The sequence below is a fragment of the Toxorhynchites rutilus genome, chromosome 2 (genome assembly GCF_029784135.1).
Source record: "Toxorhynchites rutilus septentrionalis strain SRP chromosome 2, ASM2978413v1, whole genome shotgun sequence".
Taxonomy (NCBI): Eukaryota; Metazoa; Arthropoda; class Insecta; order Diptera; family Culicidae; genus Toxorhynchites; species Toxorhynchites rutilus.
Window position 1 is genome coordinate 233,447,808 of NC_073745.1, and position 21,056 is coordinate 233,468,863.

General features: G+C 37.7%; 1 protein-coding gene across 3 annotated transcripts in view; it reads left to right on the forward strand.

Annotated features, from left to right (window-relative positions):
• The first annotated feature begins 1,273 nt into the window (after positions 1-1,273).
• LOC129767384 (D-glucuronyl C5-epimerase B) overlaps positions 1,274-21,056 on the forward strand; it is a 29,627-nt gene continuing 9,844 nt past the window's right edge. The window contains exons 1-4 of one of the 3 annotated variants that reach the window (XM_055768245.1): positions 1,274-1,771; positions 2,305-2,365; positions 15,188-15,353; positions 15,419-16,837. In XM_055768245.1, the coding sequence (XP_055624220.1) occupies positions 15,206-15,353; positions 15,419-16,837 (1,567 nt within the window). In that variant the 5' untranslated portion in view covers positions 1,274-1,771; positions 2,305-2,365; positions 15,188-15,205. The remainder of the gene's footprint in view (positions 1,772-2,304; positions 2,366-15,187; positions 15,354-15,418; positions 16,838-21,056) is intronic. The other 2 variants (XM_055768243.1, XM_055768244.1) reach the window with 2 other exon arrangements.

The window sequence follows — 21,056 nt, forward strand, 5'->3', positions numbered from 1 at the left end:
AGAGACAGTCGACCACCAAAGCCACGAAAAGGTAAAAGAACACGTCGATTTACATCTTTTTATCGACCATGGTTGAGGTTCCGGCCAACTTTCGTAAGACCTCTTCCTGTCGAGTATACACTAGTTCTTTCGGCTTATTTAATAGGTTAAGCCCTGACCGCTAGTTAGGGGACCAAAGATGAACTATTCGTCTGACTCGCGTAGGTCCCTGCGAATGAATAGGGGACTTTTATAAAAATCATTTTCTAATTTTGTTGCTGTCGTTTCCAGTCGACACTCTCTAAACAAAAAGCCCACTGTCGGTGTGATGAAACCATCTCAACGTATTAATTTTTCAATGCATTAGAAGCGCTCTTGAACACTCTGCCAAATAAAAGTTTTTTTTTTGAGGTCATCCGTTTAAGAAAAATTGTTCTATCTGTTTTCATTATCCACAAAAACAGGCGCTATTTCGCGCCAAGTTACTCGCGCTATACGCGTCTCAATTTGCGCCTAGCCTAGAATACTGATGTATCCAAATTCTCTATTCAAATCAGAGAGAGAATCTTTGCAAGGAGGGCCATGTTTTCATCAATTGCTGCAAATAAGTCTTTACTACTTGAGTCGTTTGCGGTGACGATGATTTTGATGAAATCTGAAACTTTAAAGAACGTGAAGATTTATCCACGTCAGGGAAAAATAATCTGTTTATCTTCTCTGAAGTGGGTTCCGTTAAGATAGGGGTTGAGATTTTCCAATTATTCGATAGTTAGTGTCATGACATATATTATTTGATTCAATGTAAAAAATTGTTATGGAGTGCCGAAATTGATTGACGCAAAAATCTCATGAATCCATCATGAAATGACTGAGCAATAAGCGTTTGAAATTGGACAATTTTCACGATGTGCTCGATTTTCGATTTTCAATTTGTACCCCAATATGTTCCCAAAAGACGTAATCCTACGTCAAAAAAGTGAAAAAATCAGAAAATAATATGACATCAGATTTCGGCACTGTACGTGTACTTCGCTTTCGCGCGGATCATCCACTCGCGGGTATTCGAGGTTCTACTGTATATCGAATGTTTTCGAAATGAAGCAAATCTTCACATCTGGCATCTCTGCTTCCACAGAAGTTCATTTTAGCCGCAAGTGGCATTTGCCCAGAATTCCTTCATATTTGATCGATGTTGCTTCACCGAACAACCAACCATTCAGAGGGGGAATAAATGAGACGTTGTCAATTCAAATCGCCATTTATGTTTATGTTTTCATTCCTGGTAATCAAATTGCCGTCAATTGGTATGATTGGAAAGGAGTGCTCACCTGGGGAAATCGATTAGCAGGCAGACGGAAGTACATGAAATATCCAGGAAATATAAAATCGACTTTGTTTTGTGCGTGAACAAGAAATAAAAGATTCCACGGTTTTAAAACATGCAATGAATGTGACTAAAGAGAATGTGTTGTGATTTGGTTAGAAATGGGTGCTGCTGTATTTCGTGAGAGCATTAATTTTTCAGCTGACAGTTTTTGTTTTGTTTACAAGTTTGCCTAGGGCTGGAAAACAGCAGTGTGCAAGGGGTGTAGACAGGCAGGCAAGGCACAGCAAATCGATTTGTGTTTGTGCTTCGTATGGGGGTGCTGCTGCTGCTGCTTTGGGAAAAATGAACCGAGCAATCGGAGTAAAATTCCGCAACAAATTAGTGTTCGTTCAAGATAAATCACAATAACTCTCGATGACCATTACGTTGCGGAACGGTTTCAGCGCTCCTGCTCGACATCATAAAGTGAGTATCAATTGCTGGACTCGGCTAGAAGTAATATTTTTCCATCCTGCCATCGGACCGTGGCGATCGATGGGAATGGTGTTTTGAAAAGTGGCATACGGAAGACAGTTGGAAATTGCCGCAGCTAGTGCTCTATTTTTAGCGAAAATGACAAATGGTAGTTATTGCTTTGCATGCCGAAAGGTTGTTCAAAGGATTGATTGATTCTCTAGCGGCAAGTGTCGTCTCTTGCGGCACGCGGTTTGTTTATTTCATTTGCTTGTATATCCCTCAGTGTCTGTTTTCAAAGGGCTGTTGAAAACGCCCCTCTGTTTCTGCCAATACAGCTGTTCACCCCTTCCCCTGCCGAGCAGGTGAGAAAGCAAGGTAATGGAAGTGTAGGAACGATATTTTATGCTGCTTTATAGCCTGGAACAGTATGATATGATTCCATTCGTATTTTATAGAAAAAATAGTGATTTATAAATTATACTTACAATTCAACAATGACATTAATGTATGTTTTTGTATGCTTCTTGTTATCATAATTATAGTATAAATGAAAAGATTCCCAAAAGAACTAAATGAACTAGTCCCAATAATAACCAAGTAAAGGTAAGCTTTTGGGTTTATAGCATAACTATTAATACTATATTCTATTCAAGTATGAATTCTATTCGCACATTTCAGTCCGATCATGTCACTAGCTATTTTCTGTTTTTGTCTTGTCTAGTGATGTCAGATTTTCCGAAACCCTTGTTCAGATAAGGGGCTGTCCAGATACCATGTGAACAAGAAAAGCATGATTTTAGACTCTCCCCTCCCCCCACGAGAAGCAGCGTGGGCATTTACTAAATCCATCCCCTCTCGTTCGCGTGGAAATTTTTTGCATTCCCGCGGATCAAGGAAATAATTGAATTGCGACTTTGTTTAAAGCCTAATTTATATTACCGGAATTCTAACGTCAATCTTGATTTATCCTGATTGTAATATTAATTCAAACGATCGGCTTTGTAAAAAAATAAAGTAAATTGGATTTATTAGAAGTCGTGTTTTTCTTGTCCTTTGAGTTTTTCACTAACATTACTCAAGAATTAATTCGTATCGCTCTTCGGTTTCTTCCGAACTCCATTTATGTAGTCTTGATTTTTCCGTTGCCCTTTCTGCATCAAAACATCACTTATAGGCAGTGCCGAAAATATTTACGTTCACGACATTCAAATACGACGAATTTCAGCCTGACTTGTTTTGATAACCTACTGCTCAAGCGAGAGTCGAGAAGTATGGAACAACGTTCTCAATGAACATCAACATCAGCTTGTCATGAAGTTCATCTTTCATTTGCATCTTCATTTTGGTCATGATATTCGTAACGTCGAAATTGAAGATCATTGCGTGTTAGTGAAAATCAAAGCATAAAATTCATCGTCAACCAATTGAGAGTAAAATCGATTTATGGTGGAAAATTGCCATTCATCACACAAAATTCTTGTTTTTGTCGACTTCGGCGATGGAATGTATAGTATAACTCTTGCTATGTTTTATGAATTTACTTCCGATTGGCTGGAAATGGCATACACCCCCAATTATAAATGACAGACGAGCGGAAGACGAACATTATCTTGTTTTGATTTCCGGTTTAATTATACTGACTCTAAATGACCAGGAATGATATAAAACCTCAACGCTCAATGCAGTTCAACGCTAAACGTCGCTCAACCGCTCAACATCGTACAAACGGTCACCGCTCAACGGAAATTAATGTTATCTTTTCCGGATTTCTGGTCCGTTCTTTTTTCCTAAATATGAAAATCAAACACGTTTTAATGAAAATTCACCGCAGGCGATGAAGATCAACTTAACGTTCGTGATAATCACCTGAAATTATTGACAGTAATGAAAATGCCTGAGTGCAGGCTTCACGAAATTCGTTCATGCTGTTTTCGTTTAATGTAGATAATTTCTTCATTCGTGAATAAATTTTGATAATTTGTGGCTCGGCTTATAGGTTTCGGACAGATTATTTTAAGATTTGGCACATGCTATCATATACCTAATGATATCTCAAGACAAATTCTGATAACAACTGATCCTTAGAGAATCATATCTTGGAAGCCCGCTGTCTGATTAAAATACGATATTTGACAAAGTTTTTGGAGAATCAAAATATTATATTAAAAAATATAGCAGTTTGCTGGGAAAGAATGAATCTTAAAGCAGTATGAGAATATAACTTTATTATTTTAAGTGTCAGGATGAGTTCAATTGCATATATCATGCCGTCCGGGAACAAGCGCATCGTGAATCAATGAAAATCCGGATTATCATCTCATGAGTCGGCTGAACTGTTCAACTGTCCAAAACATCACGGTCTTTCAAATCCTGATCCAGGTTGCAATTCGAAGAAGGTCTAACCATTGGCAGGGAACCAGGAGATTGAAGTAAAGGTAACTGATCCCAAAACTCACTCGAAAGTGGTTGCTCTTTTCAAACGGACCCTGGATTTGTCAACGATAGACACGGACGAAATGGTACGAGCTTCGCAATCCTAAAATCAAAAAACAAATGGTGGGTTGAGAAGTGTCGAGACACAAGTTGCATCGAACCGTAATGCAAAGTAAAATCTGGAAGCAAAGAAACGCTCAAGGATGTTCTCCAAGAATTTGCTGATGAAATACGGTTGCGTCGTTATAGATGATGGAATGTACTGTAAGGTCGTTGTTTCTGAAAAGACTGGACAAACAATTTAATATCTCGTTAGGGGTTGTCCACATACCACGTGAACAGAAAAAGTACGATTTTAGACTCCCCCTCCCCAAGCGTGGACATTTTCATACCCCTCCCCTTGTTGTCCACGTGGACATTTTTACTTATTTCACTAGAATAATTGATGAAACAACTGAAATGCGCATAATGCGCTGTCACGCTTTGCTGTGGCACATTGAGGTTTTATGGTAGAGAAACGATTAGCAAAATAAAGCAAAGTTTCGTATGAGTTGAATTTTAGATACTCGAAATACTTTGTTTTTGTATTATCTGCGATATGATGTAAAGTCTATCTGGTTTCCCAACACGGAAACGTGCAAAGTACAGTTGAACAATCCGCATCTGAATTTAAACCACACAATTCCAAAGATTGATTTTGAGTAACGCCAATCGAATAAAAACTAATGGATTAAAAATCATTGTTAGATACAATTTTAGTTCACGATTTTTTAAACACCTTCAAAAAATATGTTGCTATCACATAGAATACATATTCAATACTAGAAAGTACATTTACGTTCACAGCTTTATTTCAGAAGCGTGCTTATTCCATCTGGAAATCATAAAACTTCCTGAGGTGTTGGCAGTAGCAAAAACAATCCTTGAAGTGTGTTGTATATTTTGTCATAATATAACCCATCAGTACCGAACTTTTCGAGCGCACACAAACGAACAGAACAATTTTTCATACATAAATTATTTTTCATTAATAAAATTTATTAATAAAATTATTAATAAAAAATAATTTCAAGGAAAGAAAAGATAAAGTAGGAAGCATGCACTGATATCTATAGATCTACATTTAACAAAGGTTTGAGGAGTAAAGGGTCGAAATTTTCAAGTGATTTCGGAACGCTGTACCGTTTTGACTTATATTCCGAACAGATTCGAATTCCGCACACTTCATTTTAAAATTAAATTTACTGAACATCAATGTTATAAATAATTGAATAATGAAAACCCCGATATTCATGCATTTTTGAGAAATTAGTAAAAACCCATTAAACACAAAATTTTAAGTTCCTCCGTTACTCCTAAAAGATATTTGGTTACATTAATTTGAATATTTTACAACTGTATTCATTTTACACGCAATTCTGTACTATACAGACATTATTATCCTAAGACCAACTATTTTCGACATAAAACCACACGGCCGTTCTACGCATAATTGTCCCTTGTTCCAAAATCAGCAACTGAGAAAAACGCAATCATAGTTTTCTCGCATATTTGTGTACCAAAAACTTTAAGCATTTCAATTTAGCAACGGGTTTTTTAGAAGCACTATACTATTGTTTAATGAAATGTGATGAGATCTCCTCACAGAATCAATCAAGCTTGATTACGGGTTTAAAAGTTCATGGTGGGACTTTTATGCCTAGAATGTCAACATGGGACGATTGAACTTGATGTTGTTTTTTGATATACTGGGAACAAACAATATTTTTTTGTGTTTTTCCGAAAGATTATGCATAGAAACATCGTTTTATGAAGAAATGAGTGATCTGCAACACCTTCGCAGAATATAAATCTCATTGTTATTAGGCATTCGCTAACAATCTGTACACGTGTTCTGTTAAAGTTTCTGTTCTTCCAAACCAGAAATGAGTGCATTAGCCCTGCTGAAAGTGTGACATGAAATTCTTGCACTTGAACCGATTTATTCGATATGGATCTACAAGAAAATACATGGTGGGACAGTTATGAATAGAATATCAACATGGGACGATTGAGCTTGATGTTGTTTTTTTTAAAGCTAGGAACAAACTATATGCTTTTTGTGTTTTTTCCGTAAGATTATGCATATAAACAATGTTTTATGAAGAATAGTAAAAGTCGCCAAAAAGTAACATGGGACAACTATGCGTAGAACGGCAGTAACATGTATAGCAAGTTATATCTCATGAAAAATCATTTACGCATACATGAAATTTCAATATCAATCTTTTGAAATAGTTTAATTATTATAGTTTTGGGTTATGGGCGTCTATGCATACTCCGTAACTATGAAAGTTCGATCAAAGGAAGTTTACATGAGATATTTTTAGAATATAGATTCCACTGAAAAAGTTCAATGATATGAGAAAAAAATATGAACGTTTGACTGAGCTGCACTCTCCGACGGCTCAATCCGTTTATTGATAAATATGGAGAGTTTTGAAATTCTTAAAAATGTAACAGATTGTATTTAAATTTGAATGTATAGGTGATTGTATTTAAAAGTGTATTTGTTCTTCCTATCCACGTGGATGAGGTCTGTACCCCCTTCCCCCTCTCCGTGGACAAGCGTGGACATTTTCTTACCCCCTACCCCCCTAAACTAGTCTACGTGGTATGTGGACAGCCCCTTAGATCTGCAAAGTGCCCAGGAAAATACAAAATAAAAAATTGTCAAATTCCAGAAAAAGCTACATACTGAATGAAAAATTAACCTCCTAACTTAACATCGTAACTCCTGCAACAATAAATCAGGATTCTTTTATGGAAGAAGTTCCTTCAGAAGATGTTGTCTTTTTCTGGTGTGAGATTATCTGCTTTTTTTTACCCTTCTTGGTAAACCGTCACTATTCAGATATGACCGAACGTTCATGAAGTACAACGAAGAATATTTGCTAATTGAGGACTTACTTGACTTGAAAACTTACTTAATGATGGATTTCGGACAGTTTCCTGGCCAAAAAAATCTTACCTAGATGGTGTCTCTGGCAGATTGAAATTCACATTCATGGATAAATTTGCTCGTAAATTCGTGATTTGACAACCTGGTGGAACGAAAGTCAATATATTTGTGAAAGTCTTGGTTGTTTGATGGACTTTTGACGTAGGACTATATCTTACATTAAGAGTGCCAAATCAGAAAACAGGTCACGTTTTTATGAAATAAAGTTGACGTTAATAACTATTTTTGCTGCGAACGGATTTTAACGATGTGCATACCAATCGAAGAGAATATTTGCGAAGTAAACCCCACCCTTGCATGGTAAGTAAGCTGTCGCTAGCTTATAAGTATTGCATCTCCTCTGAGGAAAACTCTCAGATTTTTTCTGTGCCCGAAACAACAAAGGTCGCTTATTCTGCTCGTTTTGTGTTTTATGTTTCCCACTCGAGCTGTTAACGCTAGCGAATATTTCACTTGAAGTACATCTGGCATTGCAATTAACACAACCATCCGAGCCATGGCAAAGTAGACAAAAAAGAGTGCAAGTGATTATATGTCGCTTCTAGCCATCAGTGTTTGACTTTGGGTGTGTTGCTTGTTTTCGTTGCGCGAAACTTAGAACTTGTTCATTTCTTGTACATGTGAATAGCACACCTTCGATACTTTTTGTTGTCTTTTGTATCGCATCGGCTCTGTTCTGATGTAACAAGTTCCTAGCTTTGTTGACGGTTTTGACCGAGAGTCGAGAAACGATTTTTCATAAACGATGCACGGAAGATGCCTTTGTTAAACACTCAGTGCAATGCGTGCATTGATATAAAGAAATAAATTGCGACATATGACCAATTAGGGTATTGTTCATGCAAAGGCAAGAAAAAATCGTTGCTTCTCGAAATGATTCCACAAAACCACGCAAGCCATTAAACCTTTTCAGGGTCCCCGGAACTTTTTACTAAAGAGTTATTTATTAAATTTCGACGTATTCGCGATTAACACAACCATTATCATTTCCGAAATGATAAACCAACAAATTAAAAAAAAAAAAGATTGCGTAGTCCTACGTCCTAAGCGGTCGTGTCTCGGACACAACTCCTCAAATGTTTTGGTTTGAATTTAATTGACAAAAACCTAGATCCACCCAATTGTCCTCAACTCCGCCCAATACAAAAAAAATAGGTAATCTTGAAGCGGAGGGTAAAGAAGATTGGAAAAATAGCTCAGAACACGGCACAAATGATTCGGGACACTTCGGGACAAACTATCGAAAGAGATTGATACTACAGCTTCGAAAATTGTGAATAAATTTCAGACTTCATTTATACTATACTTACTACTCGTGTACACGTGGACATTATTCCCTCACCGTGGACAAGCGTGGATATTCGCGTACCCCCTACCCTTCTAGAGTTGTCCACGTGTTATGTGGACAGCCCTTAATCATATATTTTTCAGCTGATTATAAAACGATACGAACAGTCGCTCCAGTGTCATCGATTAATCGACTGTTCGACAATTTTTCCATAATAAAAAAAGAAAAAAAATTAAAGAAAACTGATTTGTTCTTTTGTACTAGGGAAAGAGGGGGAAAAGTGGTCACCCTAAGGAATATTCCAATTCCCCGCATTCACATACAGCTACAATGCTCGCTCTTCGATCAATATTGTAGCACAACCCCTTGTTGCTCTAGATAGCATACGGTGTTGACTATAAAGATTTGAAATAGTACAGTTTTTATCATAGAAAAAAAATATTATAAAATCGATCATTTTACGTAAAGTGAACACCTATACCTATCATTCTAAATGGGATTCATTTTTGAGTTATTTCTTGTCCGAATCCGTCGTCAAAATAGTAGGTACATGTATGAAATAGGGTTCTATTCCAGAAAACGAGACGAGCAATTCGTCTCGTCTCGTCCCGGCTTCAGTCACTGTCGAGACGAGCAAAACATCCCATTCCAGAACACGAGTTTCATAGAAATGTTTTATTTGGATGACTGGAGAGACTTCAGTCAGTTTTTCTCGATATGATCAGTGATGTCAGATGAGAAGACATGTTTTTGTTTTGAGAAAAACAACAAACAATTTTAAAATTGATCAATCGATACTCTTTTCTCAGTGCCAAAATATTAAAAAACATAACGTTTCATCACTCAGACGTTTTGTTATTATGGATTTATTGGGGGCAATGTTTGTTCACCTAATCAACGATTTATCAAGGAAAGTTTTAAATCTATATATATCTATATATATATATATATATATATATATATATATATATATATATATATATATATATATATATATATATATATATATATATATATATATATATATATATATATATATATATATATATATATATATATATATATATATGTATATATATATATATTAGGCTGTCAAAAAAGTCCTGAGGTTTTTTTTTTGAATTTTCATTTGTTCATAAAATTAGTTACAATCATCTGTTTTAAGTCAAATATGCGCCGTTTTGTTCGATGACTTGTTCCCAACGAGATGCCAACTTCATAATACCCCTGTTATAGAAGCTCGCTTCCTTATTGGCAAAAAACTCGGATAGCCAATTTTCACAGGCCTCTTTTGTGAATACCTAGCTCGTTCGCCATGGACAAAAACAGGTGGTAGTAACTTGGTGCAAGGTCCGGACTATACGGCGGATGCAAAAGAACCTCCCATCCGAGCTTCCGGAGCTTCTGGCGCGTCACCAAAGAAGTGTGTAGCCTGGCGTTGTCCTGATGGAAGACAATGCGGCCTCTGTTTATCAAAGATGGTCTCTTCTTCATGAGTGCTACCTTCAAGCGGCCCAGTTGTTGGCAGTACAGGTCCGAATTGAGCGTTTGGCCATAGGAAAGCAGCTCATAATAGATTATTCCTTGACAATCCCACCAAACACACAGCAGAACCTTCCTGGCCGTTAATGAGGGCTTGGCCACCGTCTGAGCTGCTTCAGCGGGCTTCGACCACGACTGTTTGCGCTTCACGTTGTCGTAAGCGACCCACTTTTCATCGCCAGTCACCATCCGCTTCAGAAACGGGTCGATTTTGTTGCGATTCAGCAGCGATTCACATGCGTCGATACGGTCAAAGATGTTTTTTTGCGTCAACGTGTGTGGCACCCATACATCGAGCTTCTTTGTGAATCCAAGCTTCTTCAAATGGTTAATAACGGTTTGATGACTTATCCCCAGCTCTTGGCCGATGCTATGGCTGCTACTATGCCGGTCTTTCTCGGCTAATTCAGCGATTTTGTCGCAATTTTCGACGACAGGCCTTCCGGAGCGTGGCGCATCTTCGACGACCTCTACACCAGAACGAAAACGTTGAAACCATCGTTGTGCGGTGGAAATGGAAACTGTATCGGGTCCATAAACTGCACAAATTTTATTGGCAGCTTGAGATGCATTTTTGCCTTTGTCATAGTAGTACTGTAAAATATGTCGGATTTACTCTTTATTTTGCTCCATATTTGCGACACTATAACTCACGAACGACTTAACCAAACAAAACACTGTCAAGAACTATATTATAGCGAGCTACTCGTCTGTTTTTAGTCGAGCTCGGCTTGTGGAATATGAAAATAAACGAGACGAGCGCTCGTCTGCTCATCTCGTTTTCTGGAATAGGGCCCATAAGCTGGACCTGTCCACCTAGAATCGTAATTGAAATTTTCTCATGGGTAGTGGAGGCGAAGTGGTCACCTTCTTGTTTGGTAGTATAACCATTGACTATAGATACCGTATTTTACTTCTGTAGAGCCGTCGCATGCCAAAATATAAATAAAAACCGACAGATACCTATTCGGTCGTAGTTCTGTGCGCATCACATCTAAGGAATGTCTCATGAAATTTAGTTTATTCAATCTGATATCTTGAATCAATCAACAGTTTAGACGACTGTTCACATATTTTAGGAGCGGTGAACATATATTTTGTTTAACACATCGAGTGCCACGTGGTTTTATAGCGAATTTCGCTGATAACGTAGTACAGCGATGCGAAGCGCAAAACCAGAAAATTAGAATTTACTCGATGGAATTTTTTAACGTATAAGGGCCATCGTTTCTTATCGTAAGAAGGTATTTCTGCTCGAAGGCAGTAAAATTTATGCAAAGGAAGTAAATAAATTTCTACCTTTATCATCATATTTTATACTGTCAGTCACCGGTGACTGACGCGGCCTGAACGGAAAGCTCTGTGTCACCGATGACTGACGTGGCAGTCAACGTGTTAATCTCAGCGATTAATTCGCATAGAAATTACATTGATGTTTGGGGGCAAAGCGATCTTGGGCGATAACGGCTTACAATGTACTGTTTATTAAAGTTGATATGTCTTATAACATTCTGCTCATGAAAAGGTCCCTTATGCGGCTTTAACCCTGGAAAATATGCCGCACAAACTAAACCAAGTCTCATTATGCGAAGCATTATGTGTTTTTTACTACGCATTTGTATGCTTGAGAAAATTTCAATTATGACTCTAGATGAATAGGCCATGCTTTTTTTGATACATTTACAGGTCGGACTCGATTAAATACAGACTCGATGATATACTGACTCGATTATAGATGATTCGGTTACACTGAGTTCTGTTTTTATGCGTTTGATCCGCCGTCTCAAAAATCGCGTAATTTCGAACAAATCGCGTTTTCATCGGCGCGCGCTTAAAATCTTGCAGAAATTCTCTTCTCAACGAGGCAGCGCTTTCTCATTCATGTCTGTAGATTATACACGATGGAATGCAAAAAGCACACAACAAAAACCCCCCAGAAAAAAAATCGAGGCAACGATGGGCAGATAGCGTAATTTAAAAAAAAATCGCGTAATTTCGAGCAAATCGCGTAAAAAAAAGGAATCCAGTGTATATACAATTTTAGACTCGATTATATACAGTTTGAAAAAATATATTCTGAATGTGGATTATTTCAAGAAAAAATATAAAAGATCAAGGTTAAGGGGAGGGGGTCTCCGTAGCCACATTGGTTGCGCGTTCGCTTAGTAAGCGATCGATCGTGAGTTCAAAACTCAGGGCCCCCATTGACCATCTTTGTGTTGTTACATAATAACTACGTCCACGCAACAATCATCAGCGATGGAGATCGATCCACGGTCGAAATAAGATCGATTCATCCATACAACTGCTCTGCTCTGCCAGAAACATCGGGCTGCTGTTCTATAAATAACTCAACAATGGACCAACGACTGTCTCCGCTGTCCAGTCTTAACATAACATAATGGAGGAACAGATAGAAAACTCTTACGCCTAAATGGCTACTGTGTAAATTTGTACCATTTGCAATGGTATAGAAGGGAATACTCTAACGCCGAAAAATGGCAACTGTGTAATGTGCTAATTATAGATATGATAAATATGTGACATGTACACGTTTAAAATTCGGCTCTATTACAGCTAAAATGCTAATGAGCCTAAAATAAACAAAAAGGGATAAAAAAAAAGGTTAAGGGGAAAGTTAATTGGTTATTTGATGTACAGTGGAGTAAAAATCGTGATTTTTGAAGATTTTGATTGATGGCTCACCAGGAATTGTTTCATATGACATTGCAGCGAAATTAAGAAAGATAGAAGTTGGGTGTCGAAGAACAAATTGTAGAGCGGTTAGAGATCTGTAATTTGGTTGATAGAAACACTCAAGCTGATTCCTGGTATTTCTCCCAGATTATTTTCGGACACGATTCTCGTTCAAGATTTTTCAACCACTTGCAAATAACCTGTTTCTCCGTTACATGGAATAAATGTTTGATACAGAAAATATGATAGAATACAGACAGCCCTAAATCGGGCAATTCTTTTCTCGAGTTTTGCTCTCATCAACACATTCGGTGATCCATTTTTATTTATATAGATAGAATAAGTTATAGGAGTGCGTTTTATCACATTAAAACCCATTTCCACTTTAGCGCAAACATCAAATGGACTGTCTAATCACCATAGGAACATTTATTGCACTCTAACACCTTCAAATGCCAATTTTGGCTCCATTTGCATGAAATTTTTTTGAGTTATGTAGGAAATTTATGCTTCGTTTGTATGGCAACGAGGGCACCCTAGTACCTTCTGCCGAGATGGCCAAGAGTCCATCATCGACCTGACTTTCTGCGGTCCATCGTTAAGGTGAAGGTGGAAGCTAGCCACAAATGGCGCTCATTTCTTTCATCTCCCTCCCTCATCCCTCGCCCGAAAATCAATAATTTTGCGAAACAGTGTGAAGAAAATGATCGTTTTAGCACACTTTCCATCAAGTAATATCAACCAAACTCTAATCGATTACTCACAAGATATTAAATTTTCATCTGCTGTCGCACTGTGTAGTAAAAAACATCGGAAAACTCGAGCTAGTGCCCTAAAAAGTTAAATTTTCATTTTTCAATCTTCGGCAATGGTTTTGTTTGTATTGGTGATGGCATCGTTATTTTTTCGACACTGATGCCAGACAACATCATCGAAACAGCTATAAAAACCACTCAAAAAATGTTATTCCTGAGTCATTGCGTTTCATGTCATTAAAATCAATAGAATACAATTGTGTTGTATCAATATAATTATTATTTTTACGTTTAATGGGCCTATAATGTAAGTTTTAGCAACTTTAACATTGGGTAAGAAAATTGTAAAGCAGAGCTCGGAACACTGCCACGGCTATCTATGCTTTCAAAAACAGTAAACGGAAAAGTATTACATTCAATCAAAATGCCTCGGCCAACGAAGAGAAGGGTTAAGGTTCTCCAACGTGAATGTGTGAAAACAATACGATCAACGAGGGAAAATATTAAGAAATTATCAACATCGAGTTACTATGCGGAAGAACTTATCAATACCAAAAGAGTCCCAATTCGCATGCGTTATTTTAATGTGTTACATAAATTTGCCCATGTTGCGCTCGTGTATAATCAGAATTCTACTTCATATGCAAATGGACCTTCTATATATATATATATATATATATATATTTGTTCATCGGAAAAAATATCGTTCATACATTTTACTTTAGTATTGAATTGTTATTTTTTTTTCAAATGTATTCAAAGACTCGTGTCAATGAAGTGCCACATAGTGGCACTTCAATGGGATTACCTATACTACTACAATGGCTAGCTTCCATCTTCACCTTAATGACGAAAATGAGGTGGAGGGTATGCGAAGGATACATCCACGGTGATCATCAAGCCATCCGTTATACCATTGCACAATGGCCCAGGAGATGTATTTAAGTGGAAATTAGCATTTAGAGCTCGACAGTTATTATCTAGACAAAAACTGTCTTCGACAAAGTTGTTACATACGATAGAGCACTCATTGTTATGTTATCAAAAATAGGATGACCAAAATTGTCGATGAAATGAAAAATCTAACTTTCTTATCCTTAAAGATAGAGGTAAACATAGTTCGACAACGGTGTAGTCCCAGTTATTGAGACATCTTTGTAGAACAAAGTTTTTTTTCTAAGTTATGTTAGGCCCAAACATAACTTGGAAAACATGCGCTATATCGGTTATTTCAAGAGATATAAAAAAACTTTGTTCTACAAAGATGTCTCAAATAACTGGGACTACAACATTTTCGAACTATATTTACCTCTATCTATAAAGATAAGAAAGTTGGATTTTTTATTTCATCGACAATTTTGGTCATCTTATTTTTGATAACATAAAAATGAGCGCTCTATCGTATGTAACAACTTTGTCGAAGACAATTTTTGTCTAGAGAATAACTGTCGAGCTCTAAATGCTAATTTTCACTTAATTACATCTCCTGAACCATTGTGCATTGTCTGTAATCATTGTGATTATTTCCAACATTCTAAACATATTTTTCCTCACACTGCCATCAAAGAAATGGAATCAATCTCTGTTGCTAATTTCCACAATTATTTTTGCTACACCCGTAAGAAACATAATCAGTTCTTTTGAGTGATCACTGAAATCATGATCTACCTTACAATGAACTAATTTCTACATTTAACATTTCCTTGCAGACAAGATTCTTCCTTGTAATGATGCGCCTCAACCTGAAGTTTTTGCTGATATGTCTGTGCTTCGCGGTGTTCCTGATCACGTTCACGTTATGGTCAAATTGCGGTGGCGATTTGACCTTCGCGCGGGGGCTCGTGCCCAAATGGAACAACCACCGATACGATAGTGGTAATATTTAGCTTCAATTCAACATTCTTAACCTCGTTACTAATATTCCCTTCTACCAATCGCAGCAGACAATCAGCTCGAGCTGACGGAGGAGATTGACTGCGTCATCAACCAGGAGTACACAATCGGATGCCGCCGGGAGGGGGAGGAGGTGTATCTGCCGTTCTCGTTCCTGACCAAGTACTTCGAGGTGTACGGTTCGCTCAACACGGTGGACGGTGCGAAGCGATTCGATTGGTCGCACAGCTATGGGAAGGTTAACAACCCGAAGGGAGCATACGATCCGAAGGGGATATTCATGTATTTCGAGAATTACAATGTGGAAATGCGCGACCGGGTGAAGTGTATAAGTGCAATTGAGAAGGTACCAATTTCAACGCAGTGGGAGAGTCAAGGTTACTTTTACGCAACCCAGATAGCGCAATTTGGATTGTCGCACTACAGCAAGAACTTGACGGAACCGGAACCTAGGCGGAAGATCGTCGAAGACGGAGAGAAAGCGCTGGCAGAGTGGAAAGTGCCTAAAAATAGTTCGCTGAGCAGGTCGTACCTGAAGGAAAAGGATACGACTGTGGTGCATTTTTCAACGGGGAGACACTTTGAAAATGCCATCACGCTGCCTATGTATCACGTGCTCGATCTGGTGATGAGTGTGAATATTTTGCTGCGACCGAATTCGAGCTTTACGGTGACGCTGCAGAACCGGGAAACCCAAAAGCTGTACAATGTTATTTATATATTAGCGGATTTGATGATAAGCGTGCAGGACGATAATATTTACTACGGGATTGGACTGAATAGTACCTCCAGCTGGCGTACATTGACGAGGGATTTATTTGTGGATTTGCAGAAAGGTTTGCCACAGTTTATAAATACCGAGAAACGAAGAAAGATGCGACGAACAGAGTTGAAGGTGGTGGAAATATCGTTTCTAGGAAACGGTAGCTTTGACAATTTGACGCTTTCGACAAGTGAACATATCAGCCATTTTTACGACGCTGCAGAATGGTTGATCCGACATCAGGATCAAAGTACCGGCGGATGGCCGATTCCTGTTCGGCGAAAGTTGGGTTCAGGTTTCGGGGAGCTGTCGCGTGGATGGTATTCGGCAATGTCCCAGGGGCATGCAATTTCACTTCTAGCCCGGGCGTATTATCATTCCAAGGGAGACAAGCGGTACCTGAAGGCTGCGCTGGATGGGTTGAAACTGTTTAGGATACCTTCCTATCAAGGTGGAGTGTTGGCTACGTTTCTGGGAAAATATGCCTGGTACGAGGAGTATCCAACAACGCCGCCCTCGTTCGTACTTAATGGTTTTATATATTCGCTGCTGGGACTGTATGATCTCAATTCGACAGCCCCCGCAAATCACTCGAACGAAGCGGCTGCACTGTTCGAGCAAGGCATGGTTTCGTTGAAAAAGATGCTGTTACTTTTTGACACAGGATCAGGCACAAGCTACGACTTGAGACACTTTACGCTGGGTAAGATAATTGACATTAGAGATGAAACGGATATCCGGTAACAATATTAGAAGCATGTTAGCAAGCAAATTTATAATTTCTCATTAACGCAAGATAAATCTCAACAAAATACTTCATCAATATCATTCATACATGATTAAATAAGGTTCGATTTCTGAAATGTAAGATTTTTTTGGTCGCCTTTGAAATTTCAATCAAAATTAACAAATTCCATTCTCTATACTGTGTTTTTCATCCACTGCTCGACTTTTACTGTGTCATGAAGCTGCTTATTGTTAAAATCTCTATCTCTCTTCATTCTTTGTTTTTCCTGAAAATCACATGTATAGTAACGTTGTCCTCCATAAGCGGTCTTTTCACCGTTGGATAATATATGATTATTTAAAAAGTTATTTGCTTTGTAAGTCTGATATTACTAAACATTCTAATGTTTCACCGCGAAAATACTATCCAATTGTCTTTCGGTACACTATATGTGTATGTTCAATTTGTTTTATAATCTCGCGAATTTCCGCTTCATACAAGTTTCAAAGAAACGTCCCTGTTGCAAAACCCAATACCATAAAAGTAAAATAGGGGAAAGAAGAAGTGCATTTTCGTTCATATTTGACTAACGGATCTAGAATCATATAAGAATGTGCACAGAATCAGAAATATGTCGAGGGTTAGGATCCGAATGGAGTCTAACTTCTACGGATTTAGATACTTATATGCTTCTGGGAGATTCAGATGCAATTTCATATGCACCTGGTGCGTGCCGAGCACGAATTCCAACCGTATATCTATGAAATAAAAAATGGGGACCTGCATTCATCTTACGAACAAAGAACAGAAATCGTTTCTTGGAAATTATGCGATTTATTCGTTTTGATAGAAGAAGTAAGCGAACAATTAATTCAGCATTTGCGGACTGACAAATTTGCTCTCATGTCGGAGGTGTGGCTTACAAAATATTTGTTTCACAAATAACTACCATCTATATATACCAGCCGTATGGCACGGTATATATAGATGGTAGTCACTCTACCTACCGTCACCGCATATCTCACTATCCCTCTGCTGTAAAAGTTCATCATCGACTTCACGATATGTCAGATGGTGGTAAATTGGTAATTCGCGATGACAGAAAAATAGTGTCGACGTCTGATGGCGACTTCAAATTAGGGCCATAATTTGGGTCCCAAACTCGTTAGTGTAATCTCTATTAGATTGGAAGACACCAAGCCACATCGTGTTATTTAATTACTTGAGACACATATTTTTGACTTTCATTCAACCATTTGGCTATACAATTCCAACATTGTTACTGATTTTTTCATTATAATATAAAGTTGTCACCATAAACAGTTTTCGTATGAGACTTTTACCCCAACTGCAAACAAAAATGTTTTTAATTTAAATAGAATACTAATTTGATATGGAAAAGCTAATTTTCATTCATAATTTTAATTTTGAAAACGTTCATTCCGACTGAAAATCAGCTATTCGTTGACGCTCCCCTAAACTAGTAAACGAAGCACAATGACGCCAACGCGGATCGCTGTTTTGAAGAAAACAAATACTTTTGACGTTTGAGATGTTGGCACCAAAAACATGGCGGGTGTCATACAGCTGATATATACAGCCATTCCATGTCAAAGCGATATAGTGGTTCTCAGATTCCCATCTCCATTTGAGGGTGGTCCGAAAAATCATTTTTTTCCACTTTTTCTCAAAAATGCCTTTTTCAAAAATTCATTACTTTTGAACCACTGAACCGATTTAGATAATCGACTTGATTTAGATGTCGGACTTGCGTGGAGATTGAACGAGGTCTTCAAACATGTTGAATTTGCAAAATAATAACTCAAAAACGAAAAAAAATGCATCTCTGATATCGAGATATGTTATGTAAAAAAAACCTCAGTTTTCCAGAAAAATTATAAAAAATATATAGCTCCCTCTATCTTGAACCGAGAAAACTATAAAAAAATAATTCAATTACTAATTTCAGAGACAAAAATCCTATTTTTTCGCAAAAGTAATATTTATCAAAGCTCCAATTTGATGTGTCGATCATCTAAATCGGTTAAGTAGTTCAAAAATTTTCGTAGTTAAAAAAGGGGGAAATTTTGTTTTTTCGAACTATCGGTTAACTTTGAAAAATCATATCTCAAAAACGAAAAAAATACCATCTCTGATATCAAGATATACCATGATAAAAAATTCTCAGCTTTCAAGAAAAAATATAAAAACATATAGCGCCCTCTAGTCCAAAGCCATGAATACAGAAAAAAACTATTACGATCAATGATTCCGAAAATAAAATCTTTTTTTTTCTCGCGAACTTAATATTTTTGAATAAAAAGCTAGCTCATTGGCTTCTATTTGATGTGTCGATCATCTAAATCGGTTCAGTAGTTCAGAAGTTATAAATTTTTGAAGAAAGTAATTTTTGGGAAAAAATGGAAAAAAATGATTTTACGGACCACTCTAAAATGGAAATGGGCACCATGATAAAAAATTAAAAAATACGGGTCTAATGTTTTGCGATAAAAAACAAAATTACCACTTATCACGAAAATCTGAGAACCACTATATCGGTTTGGCATGGAATGGCTGTATATAAAAAAAATGGATTTCTGTCTGTCTGTCTGATTCTTATGGACTCGGAAATTACTAAACCGATCGACGTGAAAATTGGTATGTAGGGGTTTTTGAGGTCGGGGAAGCTTCTTATGATAGTTCGAGACCTCTTCCCCCTCTCTAAGGGGGGGGGGGGGTCTGCCATACAAATTAAACACAAATTTCTTCATAACTCGGAAATTTATCAAGCAAATGGAGCCAAATTTGGCATGGGGGTTTTAGGGGGCAAGAAACGTTTCTATGGTAAGTAGACACACCTCCCCACTCTTTTTGGTGGGGGTCTGCCATACAAATGAAATACAAATTCTGCACAACTCGAAAACTAATGTAGCAAATGGAGCCAAATTTGGAATTTGAAGGTTTTAGGGAGCAAGAAACGTTTCTATGGTGAATAGACACTCCTTCCCCTCTCTAAGGGGGAGGGGGGTTACCATACAAATGAAGCATAAGTTTCTGCATAACTCAAGAACAGATCACGAAAATATAATCAAACTTGGCATATAGAGGTTTTAGAAATCGATAAACGATTCTATGGTGGTTCGACACTCCTCCCCCCTCTCTAAGGGAAGGCTGCCTTACAAATGAAACACAAATTTCTGCATAACTCGAGAACTTATCAAGCAAATGGAGCCAAATTTGACATGTGGAGGTTTCTATGGTGAATCAACACTCCTCCCCTCTCTCTAAGGGGGAGGGGGGGCTACCATACAAATGAAGCACTTATGCTGCATGACTCAAGAACAAGAATGACTCGGTATATGGAGGTTGTAGGAGGCAATAAATGTTTCTGTGGTGGTTTGACACACCTATCCACTCTCTACTGCCACAAAAATGAAACACAAACTTTTGCATAACTTGAGAACTAATCAAGCAAATGGAACACTCTTATATTTTCTTTTATCTATATAAATAAAAGTTGATCGCCGAATGTGTTGATAAGGCGTCGTGTACAAATTACGTAACGCTAAAAATCCGGATTTTGGACCCCCTCCCCCCTACGTAACGCAATTTCCTATCTCTAATACACAGAAAGTAACGCAACCTCGACCCCCCTCCCCCCATCCCCTTATCGCGTTACGTAATTTGTGCACGACGCCTAAGAGCAAAACTCGAGAAATGATTTGTCCGAATTAGGGCTGTCTTTATTCTGTCATACTTTCTGTATCAAACATTTATTCCATGTAACGGAGAAACATGTTATTTGCAAGTGGTTGAAAAATCTTGAACAAGAATTGTGTCTGAAAATAATCTGATATTAGAATGACGAGTTTTGGTAGAACTACTAGGATTTTGATAGTAATATGTAATTTTTAAAGGAACGACTAGAAGATCAATCAATGAACAGTTCTGCGATTAGACCCATCATCGTGCGCTTAGTAATGTAAACGTGAATGTTTTAAGGTATCGATAACAAAAAATAAATTTTGGGTGGGACGAAGTTTGCCGGGTCAGCTAGTGAAATATACTAGATTATACATCAATATCGATATTGTCCCCTTCAAAGTACTCCCCATCGACTGCAACGCACTTATGCCAGCGCTTGTTTCAATCCTCGAAACATTTATTATATTCGATTTGCGGTATGACCATTAGC